A 21,543-nucleotide genomic window follows, 5' to 3' on the forward strand; every position below is an offset into this window, starting at 1 on the left:
GTCTTAGGAAATGTTAGTTGAACCCCTTTGTCAAAAATGAAATAAAAGGTGGGCTGGGAGTTTGGCCTAGTGGTAGAGTGCTTGCCTAGCATGCACGAAGATCCAGGTTCGATTCCTCAGTACCACATTCATAGAAAAGTTGGAAGTGGTGCTGTGGCTCAAGTGGTAGAGCTCTAGCCTTGAGGAAAGCCCAAGGACAGTGCTCAGGCCCTGAGTTTAAACCCCAGGACTGGCAAAAAAAAAAAAAATCATAAACACAAAATAAAAACAAAAATAAATAACAGAGCCAGGCACAGCAGCTCATGCCTGTAATCCTAGCTACTTGGGAGTCTGAGATCTGAGGATTGAGGTTCAAAGCCAGCCCAGGAACTAAAGTTCATGAAACCTTATCTCCAATTAACCACCAGAAAATCAGAAGTAGTGCTGTGGCTCTAGGGGTAGGTTCAGTTGCCTTGAGCTGAAGAGCTCAAGGACAGCACTCAGGCCCCAGAGTTCAAGCCCCATGACCAACAAAAGAAAACAGAAAATGAACCCCCCCCCCAAAAAGAAAGAAAGAAAGAAAGAATGGGCTGGGAATGTGGCAGAATGCTTGCCTGGCATGCATGAAGCCCCGGGTTCAATTCCTCAGTACCACATGAACAGAAAAAGCCTGGAAATGGCGCTAAGGCTCAATGGAAGGGTGCTGCACTTGAGCAAAAGCATCTCAGGGATAGCGCCCAGGCCCTGAGTCTAAGCCCCAGGACTGGCAAGAAGAGGGAAAAGAGCAAAGGAAGACAGCCAAGTAATCCTGGAAGCTGCTCACAAGGCTGCGATGTGAGGCTCATGATTCGAAGCCAGCCCAGCCAGGAAGAACCATGGGAATCCAATGAAAGAAGGTAGAAGTGAAGCAAGAACAGCGCCTAGGAGTCCCAGAGGGGCTAAGACCTGGGGGGGGTGGAGAGGGGGGGCAGCTCCCCTCCCCCTCCCCCCAGGGGTGGGGTCCACCTGTGCGCTGGGGGTGCTGGCTCGGGCTGCCCTTGCCCACGCGGGCTGGGGAGGGCCTGCGGGGGGGTGCCCGGCGGGGGGGGTACCCGGCGGGGGGGTACCCGGCGGGGGGGTACCCGGCGGGGGGGGCGGGGAGGGGCGGGGCGGTCACTGAAGGCAGGCGGGCGCCGCTGGTCCCTTGGCCTCGTCTTCCCCTCGTGGTCCTGGGCGTCCCTGGAACGCGAGCCGGGTCGTGGCTGGAGGTGAGGCCCGGTCGGCGGAGCCGGGGCCGGGTGGGGCGTGGGGGGCGAGCGGAGGTCTGGATGTGTGTGAGCCGGGGCGGGGGCCGCCGGGGCCCCCCTCGCGGTGGGGCGTGGTCTGAGGTCCCTGGGGAGGCCGGGGGCGGGGCGGGCCTTGGCGGCTCCGCAGTGGAGACGGGGCGGGGGGGGGTGGGGGTCTGGGCCGCGGCCCCGGGGAGCGAGTCCGGGGGCCGGGGGGGGGGCGGGGGCGCCCCTCCCCCTCCCCGATGCGGCGGAGCTCGGCGGCGGCGGAGCGGAGGGCGGAGCTCGGCGGCGGCGCGGGAGGGAGGGAAAGGAGGAAGGGAGGGCGGAGGGAGGGCGGGAGGCGGGAGGGAGGCGGCCCCGCGGCACCGCGCCCCCTCCCCCGGCCCTCCCCCCACCATGGCGCGGAGCTCGGCGGCGGCGGCGGCGGCGGCGGCGGGGCCGGGCCCGGGGCCCCCCCATGGCCCGGGCTGGGTAAGCTTGGGGTGTCACCCCACCCCATCCCTGCAGCAAGCCTTCCCTCCCCCTCCCTCGGATCCTGGGGGGGGGGGGGAATGGAGGCAGGCGGGTGTGAGTGAGTGAGTGTGGCCGGCGCTGCGGCGGCCTTGCGTGCGCTCCGAGGCCCGGGGTGTGTGTGTGTGTGTGTGTGTGTGTGTGCGCGTGCCCGCGCGCGCCCCGAGCGTGGGGGGCCTCCATCCGGGTGTGTGCACCTGGGTGTCCCCCCCTCCACCACACACCCCTTCTTCTTGCACGAGGGACGCCCTCCCCCGGGCCCGGGGAGGGGGCCGTGTGCAGGTGTGTGTGTGTGCACACGCGTGGGTCGTGTGCCGGGTGTGTGCACACCGCTGGCCGCCCGCGTGGGGCGTTTGTATCCGGGTTGGGGTGTGAAAGCCGTGGATCTGGGGAGCCGGGTGTGTTCGCCCGGGTGTCCATTTGTGTGCGTGTGTGCGCGTGTGGCTCACGGATTGTGTGTCTGTCTGCGAGTCCACCTGCCGGCGGTGGACACGGGTGGGGTGTGCGGGCCGCTGAGGCGCGGCGTCCTGTGGGTCCAGGCCTCCAGACGCGTGGGGGAGGGCCCGTGTCAGCCCGAGGAGCAGGAAGGGGGGTCCCCAGCCATCCTGGGGGGAGACGGCCATATCTTTCTTTCCCTTCCCGGCGGCTGGGGGAGGGGGATGGGCAGCCCGGAGGTGGACAGATGGAGGGATGAGAGGCCGGAGGGATGGACAGATGGGCCTTGGGGCTTGGGGGGAGGGTGGGGGCGAAGACCTGGTCAGATCCCCACCCCCACCCTGAACCTCCCGCCCCCTACACCCGCCCCCCAACACACACACACACACACACACACACACACACACACACACCCCAGCCAGAAAGCTGCAGCGGCTTGAGTGTAGAGTTCCGGCATTCTGATGACCTGCTGGGGGTGGGGGTGATGACCCGGCTGGTAGGGTGGGGTGCTTCGGGGCTCCTGGCAGGAGGATTTTCTTAGAAACTGGCTTTGGGACTGATCACCCCCCCCACCATACACACACACACCCCCGACCCTTCCATTCCACCTGCTGAACGAACTCTGACCTCTGACCCAGGCTGGGGATGTGGTTTGGGGGGAGGGAGGTGTTGGAATGTGCTGGGTGGGGTGTTAGGGAGGGGGGCACGTGGAGGAATGTGTGTTGACTGTCGTTCAGAATGGTGTGTGTGTGTGTGAGAGAGAGAGTGAGTGTGTGTGTGGTTTCACAAGTATGGAAAACCCTCCGGGGACTCGGAGTGTGTCTGCTGCTGCGTGCATGTCTTGACAGGTCTGTAGAGGTGAGTCTTTTCGTCTGTGTGCCTGTGTGCTTGTCCTTAGAGACTCAGCCTCGAGAACGTCGGAGAGCCGGCGTGTCAGGCGTGCACAGCTAGGATGTACGTGTTGGCGGCGGGCAGATGTGTGAGTCCACACACAGCGGTGTGCAGTTGGGCGAGTGTTTCAAAGTCCCAAAGTGTGCAGTTAAACCAGCCATCTGCTGGCTCACACCTGTCATCCTAGCTACTCAAAAGGCTGAGATCGGAGGATCACAGTTCAAAGCCAGCCTGGGCAGGAAAGTCTGTGAGACTCCAATGAATCACCAGAAAACTAGAAGTGGAGCACTAGCCTTGGGCAAAAAAAGAAGCTCAGGGATAGCACGCAGGCCCTGAGTTCAAGTCCCAGGAAAAGCACCCAAAAAAACCAAAAACAAAAACAAAAAAGTGTGCACCTGTGTACATTTGCTCACGCAGGTGTGTATCTGTGATGTCTGTTGCCCCCTGTCTCGGTGGGTGTGTAGCATGTATTTGGAGGAGGGGATGTCTGTGTCTTGTGGCAGTGTTGGTCACGGGGAATAGACAGTGTGTCCGTTTTGACATGTATGTGCAGGCCGGCTGTGAATGTGTGTCCGGTGGATTGGAGGGACCTGTGGGATGGTCTGGGACCAGCCAGGACCCAGGCTGTGATTCCCTTGGCTAGGTGTCCTTGCCCTGGCAATTTGGGGGAGGGACCCCAGATCTTGCTGGTGTGTTGCTGGGAGATCCTGGGGAGAACTTGGGTTGGAGAGTTGGGGTAGGCCGCCCAGTGTTGGTAAGGTAAGAGCAGGGGTTCCTTCCGAGCTCCTGCTACAGCTCAGGGCTTTGAGACTGGGGAGGTGGGGACCTGTTGTAAATGTTGGGGGGGGTAAGGCACCTGGCCCGGACTTTGGAGGGGGGCGAATCTGAGAAGGAGTCTGGGAATTTAGAATCCTGAGGTTGAGAAACGAGGGGATGGCTGCCGGATTCCAGGAGAGTGATGGAAGAAGAGCTGTGGGGCGCGGAGGAGGGGGGCAGAGGACAAACCAATGGGTGTCCTGAACTCCTGAGTTTGCGTGACCCACCCCTGAAACTCAGTCTCTTCCATTTTAGAACCTTCTGAAACTCTGAGATGGCAAAGCCTGAAGCATGACAGCTGAGGGAGGATCCCTCTGGGGATTTCTGTAGCTCAGCTGGTCCCCCAGCAGGCCCTGGGGCCCAGAGAGAAACCAGAGGGTGCTAACGTGCTGGGTTTTATTCTGTTACAGGTACTGGCCCAGGCCCTGACTCCCTGAAGAGAGGTAAGTTGGAGCCCTCAGGCTCAAGAGAGAAATGGGGGGTGATGGGCCTTGCTTAGAGCCAGCTGGGGCCCAGAACCTCTCTGCCAAGGTTAGGGGTGGGGACCACTCTAGAAGTATCATGGTTGAGTCCGGGTTGTTAGTGACCAGGCTTTGGGGGACAGGTAGAGTCTCAGGACAAGATGTAACCTCTCTCCTCAGCATAGGTAAGGTGGTTGGGCAAGAGAAACTCCAGCCAAGCATGGCGGTACATACCTCTAGTTCCTGCTACTCAGAAGGGGGGATCTTGATTCAAGGTTGATCTGAGCAAAGCAGTATGAGACCCTATCTGAAAAACAAACTGAAGGGGAGGGAGAGAGTTGGGGGTGTGGCTCAAATGGTAGCGGGTTTTCTGAGCAAATGCAAGGTTCTGAATTCAAATAATCTGATCAAATAATCTGACACACAGAGAGAGAATTAACACATTATTATAAGTAATAGTAGTAACTGTAGCAGCCTGTATGTAGCATTTCCTTTGTGAAGATCACAGTTACAAATAATAGTTACAAATAGCTACAAAGAATGGTGCAGAATTCTTTGAACTGATGTGGTAGATTTTTTTTTTATTTATAAATCAGTGGATAGCTGAACGCACAGATTGATGCCCTTTTGGGGGAGTCATTTGACTGACTTGGGGACTTGGGGGATGTGATCTCAAGGGAGTGAGGTCCAAATTCTGTCCCCCAATACTGAAGTGTCTCTCAGTACATAGTAGGTGTTTTCATTCACTCTGACTGTGAGAGGTGAAGCTTTGCTCTTGTAAATTGGGGTTCTGAGCCCTAGAGACCTCCACAATCAAGCTGGTGCAGATCTGGGCATCTGATCATGCCAGAACTACTTTTTTTTTGCCAGTCCTAGAGCTTGAACTCAGGGCCCAGGCACTGTCCCTGATCTTCTTTTGCTCTTTTCTGTGTGTGAGGAATCAAACCCAGGGCTTCATGCATGCTAAGTAGCAGTCTTCCACTAGGCCACATTCCGGTAGTTGTGTGTGTGTGTATACGTGTGTGTGTGTGGGGGGGGAGAGACTTGAATTTTGGGCTTAGTGCTATTCCTGAGATTTTCTTTTCTTTCTTTCTTTTTATTTATTTATTTTTTTTGCTAGTCCTGGGCTTGAGCTCAGGGTCTGAGCACTGTCCTTGGACTTTCTCAAGGCTAGAGCTCTACCACTTGAGTCTCAGCACCACTTCTGGCTTTTTTCTATGTATGTGGTACTGAGGGATTGAACCTGGGTCTTCGTGCATGCTAGGCAAGCACTCTACCACTAGGCCAAACTTCTGGCCCCCTTCTGACTTTTTTTGGGGGGGGGGATCGTTAGCTGAAGATCATTGTCTCAGGAACTTTCCTGTCCATACTGGCTTTGAACCACGATCCTCAGACCTCAGCCTTCTCAGTAGCTAGAGTTACAAGAGTAATACACTACTGCCTGCCTCTTCCTCTTTTAATTTCTTGTCTGTCTGTCTGTCTCTTAGTGCTAGTAGTAGGGCTTGAACTCAGGGCCTCATACTTTGGCTTAGCTTTTTTCTTTTTCCAGTGGAGTGGTGCTTGAACTCAGGGCCTGAGCACTGTCCTTGGACTTTCTCAAGACTAGAGCTCTACCACTTGAGCCTCAGCACCACTTCCAGCTTTTTTCTATATATGTGGTACCAAGGAATCGAACCTGGGTCTTCATGCATGCTAGGCAAGCACTCTACCACTAGGTTAAGCTCCTGGTTGGCTTAGCTTTTTTGCTCAAGGCTAGCACTCTACCACTTGAGCCACAGCTTCACTTCCAGCTTTTTTTTTTTGTGGCTAGAGATAAGAGACTCACAGACTTTACTTCCTAAGCTGGTTTCCATCCTTGGTGCTCAGATGTCAACCTTCTGAGTATTTAGGGTTACAGGCAGGAGCTGCTAATACTCAGCTTTCTCCTCCTTTCTGGTGTGTCTCCTCCCCTCTGAGTTTTTCTCTCTCCCCACTTGTGTCTTGCTCTTTATCTTCTCTTCCTTTTTGATTTATTGGTTAATTTGCCAGTTCTGCTTGAACTCAGGACCTCGGTGTTGTCCCTGAGCTTTCTCAAGGCTAGAGTTCTACTATTGGCTCCACAGCACCATTTCTGGCTTTTTTGTTTTTTCTTTTTGGTCAGTCATGGGACTTGAACTCTGGGCCTAGGCATTGTCCCTGAGCTCTTTAGCTCAAGGCTACCACCCTACCCCTTGAGCCAAGCACCACTTGTGGTTTTCTAGTGGTTCATTGGAGAGAAGAATCTCACAGACTTTAGTGCCTGGGCTGGCTTTGAACCACAATTCTCAGATCTCAGCCTTCTGAGTAGCAGGATTAGAGGCTTGAGCCACCGTACCCAGCTAATTCTGGCTTTTTCGAACCCAGGGCTTCATGCATGTTAGGCAAACACTCTACTAGCCACACTCTTGGCTTTCTCTTCAGTCAGACTGAGACTTGAACTCAGAACTTGCCACTTCCACTCTTTGGGTAGCACTCTACCAACAGAGCCATGCCTCTAACCCTTGTTGCTTTTCTGAGCTAGCCATCTTGCTATAGAGCCAAAGTGGCTTCAAACTCATGATCCTCCTTTGCTCTGCCTCCCGAGTACAGGGAATACAGGTGTGTATTACCATACTACCATGCCCTGCGTGTGTGTGTGTGTGTGTGTGTGTGTGTGTGTGTGTGTGTGTGTTAATGTAACCCAGAACCCTATGAATACCAGGCAAGTGCTCTTCTTCTGAGCTTCCCTCTCAGCTCTCCTTCATTTGGGATTGGTTTTCTTTCTCTGTCTCTACCATTCCAACCCTGCCCCCTTGCCTCTCCCTGCCTGTCTTCATCCCTTTCTGATTTCTTTCTGATTCCTCTTTTGGACACAAAACTGAAAGCCACACAAGGTCACTGCCCTACACAGAGTCAGTCTTAGAGACTGTCAGTAGAGACCGGGGTACAGGGCAGTGGGAGTGAAAACCACTTCAGAGATCCCCTCTTCTCTTTTTCCCCTCTTCTCATCCTGTCCTGTGTTGTGAGGGGGGCTGATGTGTCATGGGCTGTTGCAGTGAAGGGAAGGGGGGAATCAAAGCCCAAATTCTTTGCCTGGAGCAGTGATGCTGTACAAGGGAGTGTGTGTGTGTGTGTGTGTGTGTGTGTGTGTGTGTGTGTGTGTATAGGTATGCACTGATGTGAGTCCAGGCTAAAGACCCACTTAGAAGGACTTTCTGAGTCTGAGCTAGGAAACAGATGCGGTGAATCTCACACGCTGCCTTCTTCATACCCCCTCTGGCCCTGCCCAAGATGGGAGAGGGATTTGAAAGTTGACAGAGTATGCAAGGCCCAGGGTTGTTCAGTGGTTCTCAGTAAACAATCCTTGTAAAGATACTATGACTCTCATCCCATTTTAGAAATTATGTCATTCTGAAGCATGGCTCAGGTGATAAGTGAGAGTATCAGACACTGAGTTCAAGCCCCATTCTTGGACGTTTTTTTTTTTTTTCTTTCCAGTCCTGGGGCTTGAACTCACAGCCTGGGCACTGTCTTTGGGCTTTCTGAAGGATAGTACTCTACCACTTGAGCCACAGCACCACTTCTGGATTTTTCTGTGTGTGTGGTACTAAGGAATCGATCCCAGGGCTTGGTGCATGCTAGGCAAGCACCTACCACTAGGCCACACTCCCAGTCCCTCTTAGGTCAATTTTTAAAAAGTCATTCTGGCCAGGGCTGGGAGTTTGGCCTAGTGGTAGAGTGCTTGCATGTATTCATGAAGACCCAGGTTCAATTCCTTGGTGCCACATACATAGAAAAAGCCGGAAGTGGTGTTGAGGCTCAAGTGGTAGAGCTCTAGCCTTGAGAAAGTCCAAGGACAGTGCTCAGGCCCTGAGTTCAAGCTCAGGACTGGCAAAAAAAAAAAAAAAAAGTCATTCTGGCCTAGATAGATGGGGAATCCTAGTGTTGGGAGAGTCACAGGGCGGATGCCAGGATTTGAACCGGAATCCAATTGATTTCAAAGCACTTGCCCCTGCTGGGAGCCAGTGGCTCTTACCTGGAGCTCACAGCCATAACCCCAGCTGCTGAGGAGACTCACACCTGAGGATCGCCATTTAAAGGCCGCCAATCATGGACTCTTTAATTAACCAGCAAAAAGCTGGAACTGGAGAGGTGGCTCAAGTGGTAGAGCATCAACGTTGGATAAAAAAGCCAAGGGATAGTGTCCAGGCCCTGAGTTCAAGCCTCTGTACCAGCACACACACACACACACACACACACACAACATAGTTGTAGTAGTATTTGTTCTTGGTGCATCTTAGCCACTTGATAGTGATAATAATGATGATGGTGATGAAGATGATGATGATAAGGATGACTTCTAGAATGTATTAAGCTCATCTTCCATGCTAGGTGCTATTCTAAAGTCAGCTGGGTTTATTGATTAACTTACATCCTCTTCACAGAAATGAGGCTTTGTTTCTATCTCTACTTTCCAGATGAAGAAACCGAGATTCAGAGAGGTTCAGACACTTTCCCGAGGTCACACAGCTAGTAAGTGTCACAGCTGGGGTTGAACCCAGCTGGGTATGGTCTTGACATTGATGGCCTTAAGTTATAATCAACAAAAATTTCAAAACCTTTGGTAGGGTTGGGGGGGAAGGTGCTGTTTCAAGTGGTAAGTGGCTTTCCTTGGATTCAACCCCCAGTACCACCTACATAAATAAGTTAATAAATAAATTAATTAAATAGTAGGTACTGAAGGATCCAGATTGGCCCAGGTGGGAGAAAGAGGTTGTACATTAAAGAGTGGTATATATATATATATATATATATTTTTTTTTTAATTTTAATTTTAATTTTTTTTGAGGGGGTGAGGGTTGTTGGTTGTGGGACTTGAACTCAGGGACTAGGGACTGTCCTTGAGCTTTCTTAAAGCTATTGTTCTACCATGTGAGCCACAGTACCACTTCCAGCTTTTTCTGTGTATGTGGCACAAAGGACTTGAATCTGGGTCTTCATGCATGCTAGGCATGGGGCTTGAAACCTGGGCCTAGGAGCTGTCCCTGAGCTCTTCAGCTCAAAGCTATTGCTCTACCACTTGAGCCACAGCATCACTTTCTTTTCTTTTCTTTCTTTCTTTTTTTTTTTTTTTGCCAGTCCTGGGGCTTGAACTCAGGGCCTGGGCTCTGTCCTTGGGCTTTCTCAAGGCTACAGCTCTACCACCTGAGCCACAGCACCACTTCCAGCTTTTTTCTATGTATGTAGTACCAAGGAATCAAACCTGGGTCTTTGTGTATGCTAGGCAAGCACTCTACCACTAAGCCAAACTTCCGGCCCCTCCTTTAAAAATTTTTTTAATGAAAATTTTGTTTTGCATATGATGTAAAAATCAATGTTAATAAATTCTTTAATAAATTAAAAAAAAAATTTTTGCCAGTCCTGGAGCCTGGACTCAGAGCTTGGGCAGTATCGCTGAGTTGCTGCTGCTTCTTCTTTTTGTTTTTATTTTTTTCTAAAGGCTAGCACTCTACCACTTGAGCCACAGCACCACTTCTGTCTTTTTTGTGTATGTAGGTCTGAAGAATCAAATCCAGGGCTTCATGCAGGCTAGGCGAGCACTCTACCACCCAGCCTCATTCCCAGCCCCCACCACTTTGGGCCATAGCTCCACTTCTGGTTTTCTGTGGGTTCATTGGAGAGAAGAGTCTTGCAGACTTTCTTGCCCAAGCTGGCTTTGAACTTTAATCCTCAGATCTCAACCTGAGTTGAGTAGCTACGATGACCCCTAGCTATATTTATTTTAATTAATCTATTTTTTTTTTGCCAGTCCTGGGGCTTGACCTCAGGGCTTGAGCACTTTCCTTGAGCTTCTTTTTTGCTCAAGGCTAGCACTCTACCACTTGAGCCATAGCACCACTTCTGGCTTTTTCTGACTATGTGATATGGAGGAATCGAACCTGGGTCTTTGTGCATGCTAGGCAAGAACTCTACCACTAGGCCACACTCCTGGCCCCTTTATTTATTTATTTTTTTTGTTGGTCCTGGGACTTGAACTCAGGGCCTGGAGCCTGTCCCTGAGTTTTTGTATTTTTGCTCAAGTCTAGTGCTCGACCACCTTGAGCCACAGCTCCACTCCCAAGGGTTGGTAATTTATCCACTGTCCTAGAAAGATTATAATTTATGGCTAGGCACTCTGCGTGGTATTCAGGTCACGGGAGGAGTGGGATTCAGTTCTGAGACAGGCCAGCCGGGAGCTGGCAGGGTGGTGACAGAACCCTGTGCCTGGGTCACCTTCCGCTTCCTCTGCAGGTCTAACCTCCTGTCCCTGCTGCTGTCCCCGGGCACCATGGCTCCAGGCCCCTTCTCCACGGTGCTCTTTTCACCACCTCCGACTGCCCTGTCTTTTCTGTTGTTACTCTGGGCCGGGGCATCTCGTAGCCAGCCTTGTCCAGGCCGCTGCATTTGCCAGAACGTGGCCCCCACGTTGACCATGCTGTGTGCCAAGACCGGCCTGCTGTTCGTGCCCCCGGCCATCGACCGGCGCGTGGTGGAGTTACGGCTCACTGACAACTTCATCGCCGCCGTCCGGCGTCGGGATTTCGCCAACATGACCAGCCTGGTTCATCTCACCCTCTCCCGGAACACCATCGGCCAAGTGGCGGCCGGCGCCTTTGCCGATCTCCGCGCCCTCCGTGCCCTGCACCTGGACAGCAACCGCCTGGCCGAGGTGCGCGGCGACCAGCTGCGTGGCTTGGGTAACCTTCGCCACCTGATCCTTGGCAATAACCAGATCCGCAAGGTGGAATCGGCGGCGTTCGACGCCTTCCTGTCCACCGTGGAAGACCTGGATCTGTCTTACAACAATCTGGAAGCCCTGCCCTGGGAGGCCGTGGGCCAGATGGTGAACTTGAACACGCTCACCCTGGACCACAACCTCATCGATCACATCGCCGAGGGGACCTTCGTGCAGCTGCATAAGCTCGTGCGTCTCGACATGACCTCCAATCGCCTCCACAAACTCCCTCCCGATGGCCTGTTCTTGAGGTCCCAAGGCAGCGGGCCCAAGCCCCCCACACCCCTGACCGTCAGCTTTGGGGGGAACCCATTGCACTGTAACTGCGAACTACTCTGGCTAAGACGGTTGACCCGAGAGGATGATCTAGAAACCTGTGCCACCCCGGAGCACCTAACCGATCGCTACTTCTGGTCCATCCCCGAGGAGGAATTTCTCTGTGAACCGCCGTTAATCACCCGCCAAGCTGGAGGCCGGGCCCTGGTAGTGGAAGGCCAAGCGGTCAGTTTACGTTGCAGGGCTGTGGGTGACCCTGAGCCTGTGGTACACTGGGTGGCACCAGATGGGAGATTGCTGGGGAATTCCAGCCGGACCCGGGTGCGAGGGGATGGGACCCTGGATGTGACCATCACCACGCTGAGAGACAGTGGCATCTTCACCTGCATTGCCTCTAATGCGGCTGGGGAAGCCACGGCGCCCGTGGAGGTCTGCGTGGTACCTCTGCCACTGATGGCGCCTCCGCCAGCTGCCCCACCGCCTCTCACCGAGCCTGGCTCCTCTGACATCGCCACCCCTGGAAGACCCGGTGCCAATGAATCCACTTCCGAACGCCGGCTGGTGGCAGCTGAGCTCACCTCAAGCTCTGTGCTCATTCGCTGGCCAGCCCAGAGGCCAGTGCCCGGGATCCGCATGTACCAGGTCCAGTACAACAGCTCAGCTGATGATTCGCTTGTGTACAGGTAGGTGAGGTGCTGCCCTGAGCCCAGGGGTCTTCCTCTCCCTTCCATGTGTCCATTCCCTTGGCTTTGTTTTGTTTCAGTGGTGATCCTGGAGCTTGAACTCACAATCTGGGTGCTGTCTCTGGCTCAGCTTTTTCCCTCAAATCTGGTGCTCTACCACTTGAGCCATACCTCCATTTCTGGTTTTGTTTTTTCTTTTGGTAGGTCTTTGGAGATCAGAGTCTCACAGATTTTCCTGGCTGGCTTTGAACTGTGATTCTCAGATCTCAGCCTCCAGAGTAGCTAGGATGGACAGGTGTGTGCGGGGTTTCTCTTGGTTTTCTTGCTCAGCTGGGGTTTCTGGTTGACCTCAGACTTGTCTCTGGCTCCTTCATTTGCTCTGTCTCCTCTCTCCTCTATTTCTGTCTTACTCTCTGTTTTTCTTGCATTTGGCAAATATTTATTGAGCATCTACATGTGGAAAGCTGAGGGCTGCAGTTGTAATAGCAAAGGAAGCCAGCCTGATTGCTGAGTTCCCAGTCACCATCGGTCATGGTCACCAACCTCAGAAGTTAGACATTTTAGCTGGATGCTGACAGATCACATCTGTCATCCTCTCTACTCAGGAGACTGAGGTCTGAGGATCCCAGTTCAAAGCCAGCCCAGGTAGGAGAGTCCTTGAGATTCCTATCTCCAATTAACCACCAGAAAAGGAAAGAAAAGAAAAGAGCCAGAAGTGGAGTTGTGACTCAAGTAGTAGAACACCAACCTTGCGTAAAAAAAAAGCTGAGCTAGGGGCCAGAAGTTTGGCCTAGTGGTAGAGTGCTTGCCTAGCATGCATGAAGACCCAGGTTGATTCCTCGGTACCACATACATAGCAAAAAGCCAGAAGGGGTGCTGAGGCTCAAGTGGTAGAGCTCTAGCCTTGAGAAAGTCCAAGGACAGTGCTCAAGCCCTGAGCTCAAGCCTAGGACTGGGGGAAAAAAAAAAAAAAGCTGAGATAGCACCCAGGCTCTGAGGCCAAGATCTAGAACTGGTAAAAAGTAAAAGTTAAACATTTTGGAGAGGAAACACACACACATGTCTATTTAGCTGTATTTCTTTTTCTTTTTTTTTTTAATTGGTCCTGGAGCTTAAACTTAGTGCCTGGGTGCTGTCCCTGTGATCTTTCACTTAAGGCTAGCACCACTTTAGGTTTTCTGGTGCTTCCTTGGAGATAAGAGTCTCATGGACGTTCTTGCTCAGGCTGGCTTTGAACCACAACCCTCAAATCTTAGCCTCCTGAGTAGCTAGGATTACAGGTATGAGCCACTAGCACCTGGCTTTTAGTTACATTTCTACTAAGAAACCATTAAAAGGCATGGAGTGTGGTCTAGTGGTAGAGTGCCTGCCTAGTGTGCACAAAGACCCAGGTTTGATTCCTCAGTACCCCACATACATAGCAAAAAGCCAGAAGTGGTGCTGAGGCTCAAGTGGTAGAGCTCTAGCCTTGAGAAAGTCCAAGGACAGTGCTTAGGCCCTGAGCTCAAGCCCAGGACTGGGGAAAAAAAAAAAAAAAGCTGAGATAGCACCCAGGCTCTGAGGCCAAGATCTAGAACTGGTAAAAAGTAAAAGTTAAACATTTTGGAGAGGAAACACACACACATGTCTATTTAGCTGTATTTCTTTTTCTTTTTCTTTTTTTAATTGGTCCTGGAGCTTAAACTTAGTGCCTGGGTGCTGTCCCTGTGATCTTTCACTTAAGGCTAGCACCACTTTAGGTTTTCTGGTGCTTCCTTGGAGATAAGAGTCTCATGGACGTTCTTGCTCAGGCTGGCTTTGAACACAACCCTCAAATCTTAGCCTCCTAAGTAGCTAGGATTACAGGTATGAGCCACTAGCACCTAGCTTTTAGTTACATTTCTACTAAGAAACCATTAAAAGGCATGGAGTGTGGCCTAGTGGTAGAGTGCCTGCCTAGTGTGCACTATGCCTGTGAAGCCCGGAGTTCGATTCCTGAGTACCACATGAACAACAAAAAAAAGCCTAAAGTGGTGGTGTGGCTCTAGTGGTAGAGCACTAGCTTTGAGAAAGCCCAAGGACAGTGTTCAGGCTCTGAGTCCAAGCCCCAGGACTGGCAGTAAAAGAAAAAAACTATTAACCACTTCAATTATGTCAACACATGAGGTACATTGTAGATAGAGAAAGCAAAAAAGCTGAGAAAAATGGACATTATTTCAACCCCTTTGCCTGGGTTTGAAGCCAGGACTGGTGAACAAATCTGGGTCGTGGTTAAAGCATTTTTCTGAGATACTGGGGTTCTAGTATTTTTTGGTTTTCCAATATGGCTTTTAGCCACAGATCTGGCCACACTACTGTATGGGACTTGCTCATTAACTCTTGGGTACTCTGGCAACTGGCTGTCAGCTGCAGAGACACCTCTTTTTGTTTCCACCTCCCCTGTGCACTGTAGAGTGGCTACCGAATGCCTTGTTCTGGAATTGACCCCCATCAGGATGCTAGAGGGACTGGAAAATTGTCCCACCTTGAGATCCACCCCTAGCTTTGCGGTATGGCCGGGCCTTCCCTCGTGAACCTGCCTCTTGGCCTCCACCTCTGACTCCCCTTAGCCACCACTCTCCATGTCCTCTTGCCACAGGCATGGTGTCAAGTGGGCATGTCCCCATTGTTGATAAAGTGCATCAACAACTCTCTTTTCCTCATGGTCCTCTCCCAACCCCTAACCCCTAGATAGGGACTGGACACCCTGGATTCTAGGCTGATCTGGATTTCTGGCTTCCTTGCCTAGCCTCCCCAAGAGCTGGGATTACATGCTCAGCACATGGTCTTCCTTTTGATTCTAGCTACCCAATACTGAACACAGACCTTCTCTGTGCTACATCTGATGCTAGCTATGCCCTGTGCTGACAGAGACAGCTAGATCCTGGCCCAATTTTACAAACAATAAGCAAAGGAACCACACAGAACATTTCATATGATGTTTCTAAGGGTGCTGTGACTTCATTCTCCCTTCCCAGTTTCACTGTGATTCAGGGATCATTTTCTCTCCCACGTTCTTGTCTTCTTTCTTTATTATTTGCAGCACTGAGGATCGAGCCCCGGTCCTCACACATACTCCTCGAGGGCCTCATTAGCCTTCTACCACCCTTCCTTTGCAGATAGGGAAATTGAGGTTGAATGGTTGGGGGGCCTTTGTCGGATCATGTAGAAATCAGCAGAGCTGTCTTTTATATTCAGGACACATACTTTCTGTTTGCTGGGAAAATGGATAATGCATGTCAGTAAATAACCCTGTTTCTTTGACTTTCCTCTTCTCCTTGTCTGTCCTCCTTTCTGGCCCATAATCACCACATCACAGATAAGGGGAAGGTTCCCCCTCCCCCCAGACCCTATGTGAGTGCAGATGTCGTTAGTCTCCTGTGTCTGGCCAAGCAGGAAATCCTAAAATGCTTTCTCTAAGGGCCTAGGTTCCAGTCCTCCATCCTCTAGCTGATGCCTGCAAGACGGCTCTGCATGGGTTAACTTCCTCACTGCTGCCACAGGGAGGAGGTGACATCCAATCAGAAGCCTGCTCAGATGGCTTGTTCTGGTCTAATAGCCAATGAGAGACACGGGGGCTTAAGCTTTCTTAAGAAGCCAGTCTCTGTCCTTGATAAAGGGGGATCCCCTAGCAACTGGTTATTTGGGGGGGGAGGGAAGCAAGGGAATGCAAAGCTATAAGGAGAAGAAGGGGACAACTTGAGCGTGGGGGAGCCAGGCTGGGGGCAATGCTGCCCTGAGGAAAGACAGGTAGGCGGAGCATGAGGGCCACTTTGGTGGGTTCATACTTGGGGCCTGTGAGATGGAGCATGATTCCTGGGGTAATGAGAGACCCTCCTGGAGGTGACTGAGGTGGGGCTTCAAAATCAAAGTGGCCCAGGGGCTGCGAGTTCGGCCTAGTGGTAGAGTGGTTACCTCGTATGCACTAAGACCTGGGTTCGATTCCTCAGTAATACGTACATAGAAAGAGCTGGAAATGGTGTTGTGGCTCAAGTGATAGAGTTCTAGCCTTGAGAAAACCCAAGGACAAACCGGGCACAGTGACTCACACCTGTAATCCTAGCTACTCAGGAGGGTGAGATCTGAGGATCAAGGTTCAAAGTCAGCCCAGCTACAAAAGGACCTGAGACTCTTATCATCTCCAGTTAACCTATAGAAAATGGGAAGTGAGGTTGGCCTCCAGGGTAGGGTGGTAGCCTTGAGCTGAAGAGCTCAGGGACAGTTCCCAGGCCCAGCTCAAGTCCCATGACCCACAAAAACAAACAAACAACAACAACAAAACCCAAGGACAGTGCTAAGGCCCCGAGTTCAAGCCCCAGAATTGGGGGGGAAAAAAAAAAGTGACCCAGAAGGAGGGGAAGGTGGTGCTCTGAGAGGTAAGCAGGCCTGTAGAGATGAGGTATGGCCTTTCCAGGGCTGGAGCCTCTGGTCTGCATGAGGCTGGCCTTGCTCCTGACGGGTCCCTAAGCACTTTGTCACCCTAGGAGAGCTTGTGAGGCGAGGATCTAGGCATGCACATCAGAGTGGACTTGGGTTTGGCAGGCCTGGCTTGCTTGAGGTTTTCTAGAGGTTAATGGGAGATAAGAGTCTCAGGTCCTTTTGTGCCTAGGCTGGCTTTGAACCTTGATCCTCAGATCTCATCCTCCTTCCTGAGTAGCTAGGATGACAGGTGTGAGCCGCCATGCCCAGGGAGGCCTGGCTTTTTTGAGACTGGATGGGAGCAATCAGGAAGATGGATGTGCCCAGCAGAAGGGGCCAGGGCCACCCAGAACAAGCTACAATTGGGTGCCAGTGGTTCCCAATTGTAATCCTAGCTGCTCAGGAGGCTGAGATCTGAGGATCACAGTTCAAAGCCTGGGCAGGCTGCCCCCCCCCCCACCGCCCAGTGGTCTCCCACTGAGCTAAATCCCCAACCCCTGGGAGACTCTTATCACCAATGAACCACCAGAAACCTGGAAGTAGAGCCATTGCTTAAAGTGATAGAGTGCTAGCCTTGAGCATAAGAGCTCAGGACAACACCCAGGCCCTGAGTTCAAGCCCCAAAACAACAACAACAACGACAACAACAAAAGTCTTACGGTTGGTTTGGGGAGGAATTGGCCCAGAACCGAGCCAGGATTTTTGACTATCTCCGAATAGGATTTTAGTTAATGGGAACATTAAGTATCAGATTTTGAATGTATTTTGTCCCTCCTCTTCCTCCTTCTTCTTTTTGCCAGTCCTGGGGCTTAAACTCAGGGCCTGGGCACTGTTCTTGAGCTTTTTTTTCTACCTTGAGCTTCTCTTCCACTTGCACTGCTCTACTTCTGGTCTTCTGGTGGTTCATTGTAGATAAGAGTTTCATGGCCTTTCCTGCTGGGCTGGCTTTGAACTGTGATTTTCAGATCTCAGCCTCCTGAGTAGCTAGCATGACAGGTGGAGCCACTGGTTCCTAGCTCTTACCTTTTTTTTATGATATGGGAAATCTGGTTATTTCTATCTTTTCCCACTCTAGTGGGGTCTGGGGAAACTGATTTATAGGAATGTTAAGAAACTTGCCTTGGGCTCGGAGCGTGGCCTAGTGGTAGCCTGCTTGCCTAACATGCACAAAGCCCCGGGTTCTATTTCCTGGAACTACATACATAGAAAAAGCTGGAAGTGTCACTGTGGCTCAAATGGCAGAGTGCTAGCCTTGAGCAAAAAGTGTGCAAGGACAGTGCTCAATCCCTGAGCTCAAGCCCCAGGATTGGCCAGATCTAGCGAGAGAGAGTGAGAGCTTGAGAAAGAGAGAGAGAAAGAGAGAGAGAGAGAGAGAGAGAGAGAGAGAGAGAGAGAGGGGGGGGGGGGAGAGAAACTTGCCTAAGGACACAGCGCTAAGCAAAAGGCAAAGGAGAGATGCACAGCTAGACAGTCTGACTCTCAAACTTAATTAATAAACCACTTTTTTTTTTTCTGTGAAGGGAGGGTCTTAAAATAAGAAAGGAACACACTCGCTTGGCTATACTTCATTCAATTATGGATGGAACTTTGTAAGGCTGATTGGGTCCTGTCTGACATTACCGGGCTAACTGTACACAAAGTAATGGTGGCTTCTAATATCTGGAGAAGGGTGGAGCATGATGAGCCTAAGCAGAGTAGAAAAATTATATCCCTGCTTAGCTCTTGTGAGGTGGGGCTTATACCAATGCTTCCTCTTTCTCCCTCCCTTCCTTCCTTCCTTTCTTTTTTTTCTTTCACCAGTCCTCCCAGCCCGCCCCCCCCTCTTTCTTTCTTTCTTCTTGTGCTAGGGGCTTAAACTTAGGGTCTTTCGCTATTTCTTGGCTTTCGTGCTTAAGTATAGTGCTCTACCACTTGAGCCACAGTACCACTTCCAGCTTTTTTCTATGTATGTGGTACCAAGAAATGGATCCCTGGCCCAAAAGAAGCCATTTTTTCTCTTTCTTTTCTTTTCTTTCTTTCTTTCTTTCTTTCTTTCTTTCTTTCTTTCTTTCTTTCTTTCTTTCTTTCTTTCTTTCTTTCTTTCTTTTTCTTTCTTTTGTCGGTTATAGGTCTTGAACTCTGGGCCTGGGCTGTGTCCCTAAGCTGAATACTCAGCTCAAGGCTAGCTGTCTACCACTTGAGCCACAGTGCCAGCCACATTGCTGTCTTATTTTTGCTAGTTAATTGGAGATAAGAGTCTCTCAAATTTGTCTTCCCAGGCGGTCTTCCTATCTCAGCCTGGAGAGTAGCTATGATTACAGGTGCGAGCCCACAGGGCCTGATGCCATGCCCCTCAATAAAGCTGGGAATATGTAATTGAGTGGAAGTTGCCCCTGGAAATGCCATTTTATCCCAAGGCCGTACATTCAGATGAAGGGGCATCCCACGTGAAAGGCAGGGAGAAGTATAAAAGGGAAACTAGAAGAGAATCCTTTATCAGGAAGAACAGGACAGGCATTGGAAGTGCTTAACCTGTGGGCGGGGCATGCAGATATGGAGGTGTAGACCAGGGACCCTGAAGGGGTAGTGGTGGGAGGCAGAGTGAGACACGCCTCCTATGCAGGGGCGGGGCTATGTAAATGAAGAAAATGAATGGCAGATAGTGGCCCAGTAGACAATTGACAGGCGGGTGGTGGCGGGGCCATGCAGGTGAAGGGTGTGGCCTGTAGCACCAGTCTCCTCAAATGACAGCTATATGAAAACTGAGGAGGAGCTTGAATAACAGCTGTGGGAGCCCCGGAGACACTGGGGGGGGGGGTGTGGGATAGAGGGGAGAGAGTGTCTTTGGGAGGCAGGATAGAAAAACTAATGGGGGGCGGGGATATGTAAATGAGGAAGTATGAATGGCAGATACTGTCCCCAATAAGTGATTGACTAGGTAAGTCTGAGGGTGGGGCATGCAGGTGAGGGGCGTGGCCTGTGCCCGGGGTCCTGAAAGGATAGAACCATATTGGTGGAGGAGGAGCCAGGATGTTGGGGAATTTTTTTTGGGGGGGGGGAATAGAGGGACACCCCTGCAGGTTCAGCTTCCGCTTTCCTTTCTGGGAGGGAGGGGGTGTCAGGTGAGCGGGTGCGGGGCTCAGGATGGGGTTCACGCCCCTGACCCCCCCCACTCCCTCTCTGCAGGATGATCCCATCCACCAGCCAGACCTTCCTGGTGAACGACCTGGCAGCCGGCCGGGCTTACGATCTGTGCGTGCTGGCGGTCTACGACGACGGTGCCACGGCCCTGCCGGCCACGAGAGTCGTGGGTTGCGTGCAGTTCACGACGGCGGGGGATCCTGCGCCTTGTCGCCCGCTGAGGGCCCATTTCCTGGGCGGCACCATGATCATCGCCATCGGGGGCGTCATCGTGGCCTCGGTCCTGGTGTTCATCGTTCTGCTCATGATTCGATACAAAGTCTACGGCGATGGAGACAGTCGCCGCGTCAAGGGCGCGTCCCGGTCACCCCCGAGGGTCAGCCACGTGTGTTCGCAGACGAACGGCGGTGCAGGCACGCAGCAGGCCCCGGCCGCGCAAGACCGCTACGAGGCCCTGAGGGAGGTGGCCACCCCGGCTGCTGCGGTGGCCGTCGAGGCCAAGTCCCCCCCCACCACGGCTGAGGCAGCGGCCATGGAGAGGGAGGCCATCCTAGGGCGCTCCCTGGGCGGCTCGGCCACCTCCCTGTGCCTGCTGCCGTCCGAGGAGACTTCGGGGGAGGAGTCTCGGGCGCTGGCGGGTCCTCGGAGGAGCCGCTCGGGGGCCCTGGGGCCACCGGCTTCGGCGCCCCCGATTCTAGCTTTGGTTCCTGGAGGGGCTCCAGCCCGATCAAGGCCACAGCAGCGTTATTCCTTCGATGGGGACTACGGGGCATTATTTCAGAGCCACAGTTACCCGCGCCGCGCCCGGCGGACAAAGCGCCACCGCTCCACGCCACACCTGGACGGGGCCGGCGGGGGCGCGGCCGAGGAGGACGGAGACCTGGGGCTGGGCTCCGCCAGGGCGCGCCTGGCTTTTACCAGCACCGAATGGATGCTGGAGAGTACCGTGTGAGCGAGCGGGGAAAGGGGTCCGGGCGCCGGGATGCCTGGGGAGACGGGGGGGGGGCTCCCCTTCACCACTCACCTCCGTGGATAAACGGCCACAGCCCCCCCACCCCACTCCACCCCACCCCGGGGACGCTGGGGCGGGAAAAGCACATTGCCTGGAACCTGGGCCTGGAGCTGCGCGGGAGACTCCGCCCTCCTCTTCCTCCTGGGAGGGAGGGGCGGGGCGTGCCCAAGGCCACGCCCCTCTAGCGCGCCTATTGGCTCAGGGGGCGTGGTCACCGGCCGCCACGCCCCCTCCTGCCCCTCCCCTCGCGCGCTCGCGGACCTCGCTGGAGCCGGTGCCTTACACAGCGGAGCGCGGGGAGGGGCAGGGCCCCCCCGACACTGCAGCACTGAGACACGAGCCCCCTCCCCCAGCCCGGCACCCCGGGGCAGGGGTCAGGGGTCCATTTCTTGTATCTGGCTGGACTAGATCCTATTCTGTCCCGCGGCGGCCTCCAAAGCCCCCCCCCACGCCCTGACCCACCTCGCCCCCATCCCCTGCTTCCCTTCCCTGGTCCCCCCTGTCCGTCTCCGTCCTGCCCTCTGGACTGTCTGTCTTACGTCTCTGTCCAGCTCCACTTGTTCCTTTTCCTCTGTTCCGTGGTGGTCTCTTCTCCCTCTGCCTTCCCTTAATTTGTCTTTCCCCCCTAATTTCTTCTCACTCTCAGATGTCCCGGGCAGGTCCCACTGGAAGGACCAGACTTTTCCCCCTCTGCCTTCTTCGTACCTCCTCGCCACAACCTTGCCCCCAATAAATCCCCCACATGAACAAAATCCAAAACCAAATCCCCCCTCCTCACTCTACCAGAGCCGGGACCCTCCGCCGCAGCAGAATTAAACTTTTTTCTGTGTCTGAGGCCGCTCTGCTGACATGTGTGTGTGTGTTGAGGGGAGGGTGACTTAGA

At 53.0% G+C, this 21,543-nt stretch overlaps 1 protein-coding gene across 2 annotated transcripts; it reads left to right on the top strand.

Annotated features, from left to right (window-relative positions):
- Positions 1 to 1,164: 1,164 nt before the first annotated feature.
- Positions 1,165 to 21,494, top strand: Lrfn1 (leucine rich repeat and fibronectin type III domain containing 1). 2 transcript variants are annotated; one of them, XM_090322167.1, is made up of 5 exons: positions 1,165 to 1,226; positions 4,310 to 4,342; positions 8,836 to 8,890; positions 10,649 to 12,091; positions 19,694 to 21,494. In XM_090322167.1, the coding sequence occupies exons 4-5, from the start codon at positions 10,686 to 10,688 to the stop codon at positions 20,598 to 20,600; spliced, it is 2,313 nt and encodes a 770-aa protein (XP_090178293.1). In that variant the 5' UTR covers positions 1,165 to 1,226; positions 4,310 to 4,342; positions 8,836 to 8,890; positions 10,649 to 10,685; the 3' UTR covers positions 20,601 to 21,494. The 2 variants fall into 2 exon arrangements, with proteins under 2 accessions (XP_090178293.1, XP_090178292.1); XM_090322166.1 differs by lacking the exon at positions 1,165 to 1,226 and adding an exon at positions 1,563 to 1,718.
- Positions 21,495 to 21,543: the final 49 nt, after the last annotated feature.

This window comes from Megascapheus bottae, chromosome 31, assembly GCF_031878675.1.
Source record: "Megascapheus bottae isolate mThoBot1 chromosome 31, mThoBot2.hap1, whole genome shotgun sequence".
In the NCBI taxonomy this organism is placed as follows: domain Eukaryota; kingdom Metazoa; phylum Chordata; class Mammalia; order Rodentia; family Geomyidae; genus Megascapheus; species Megascapheus bottae.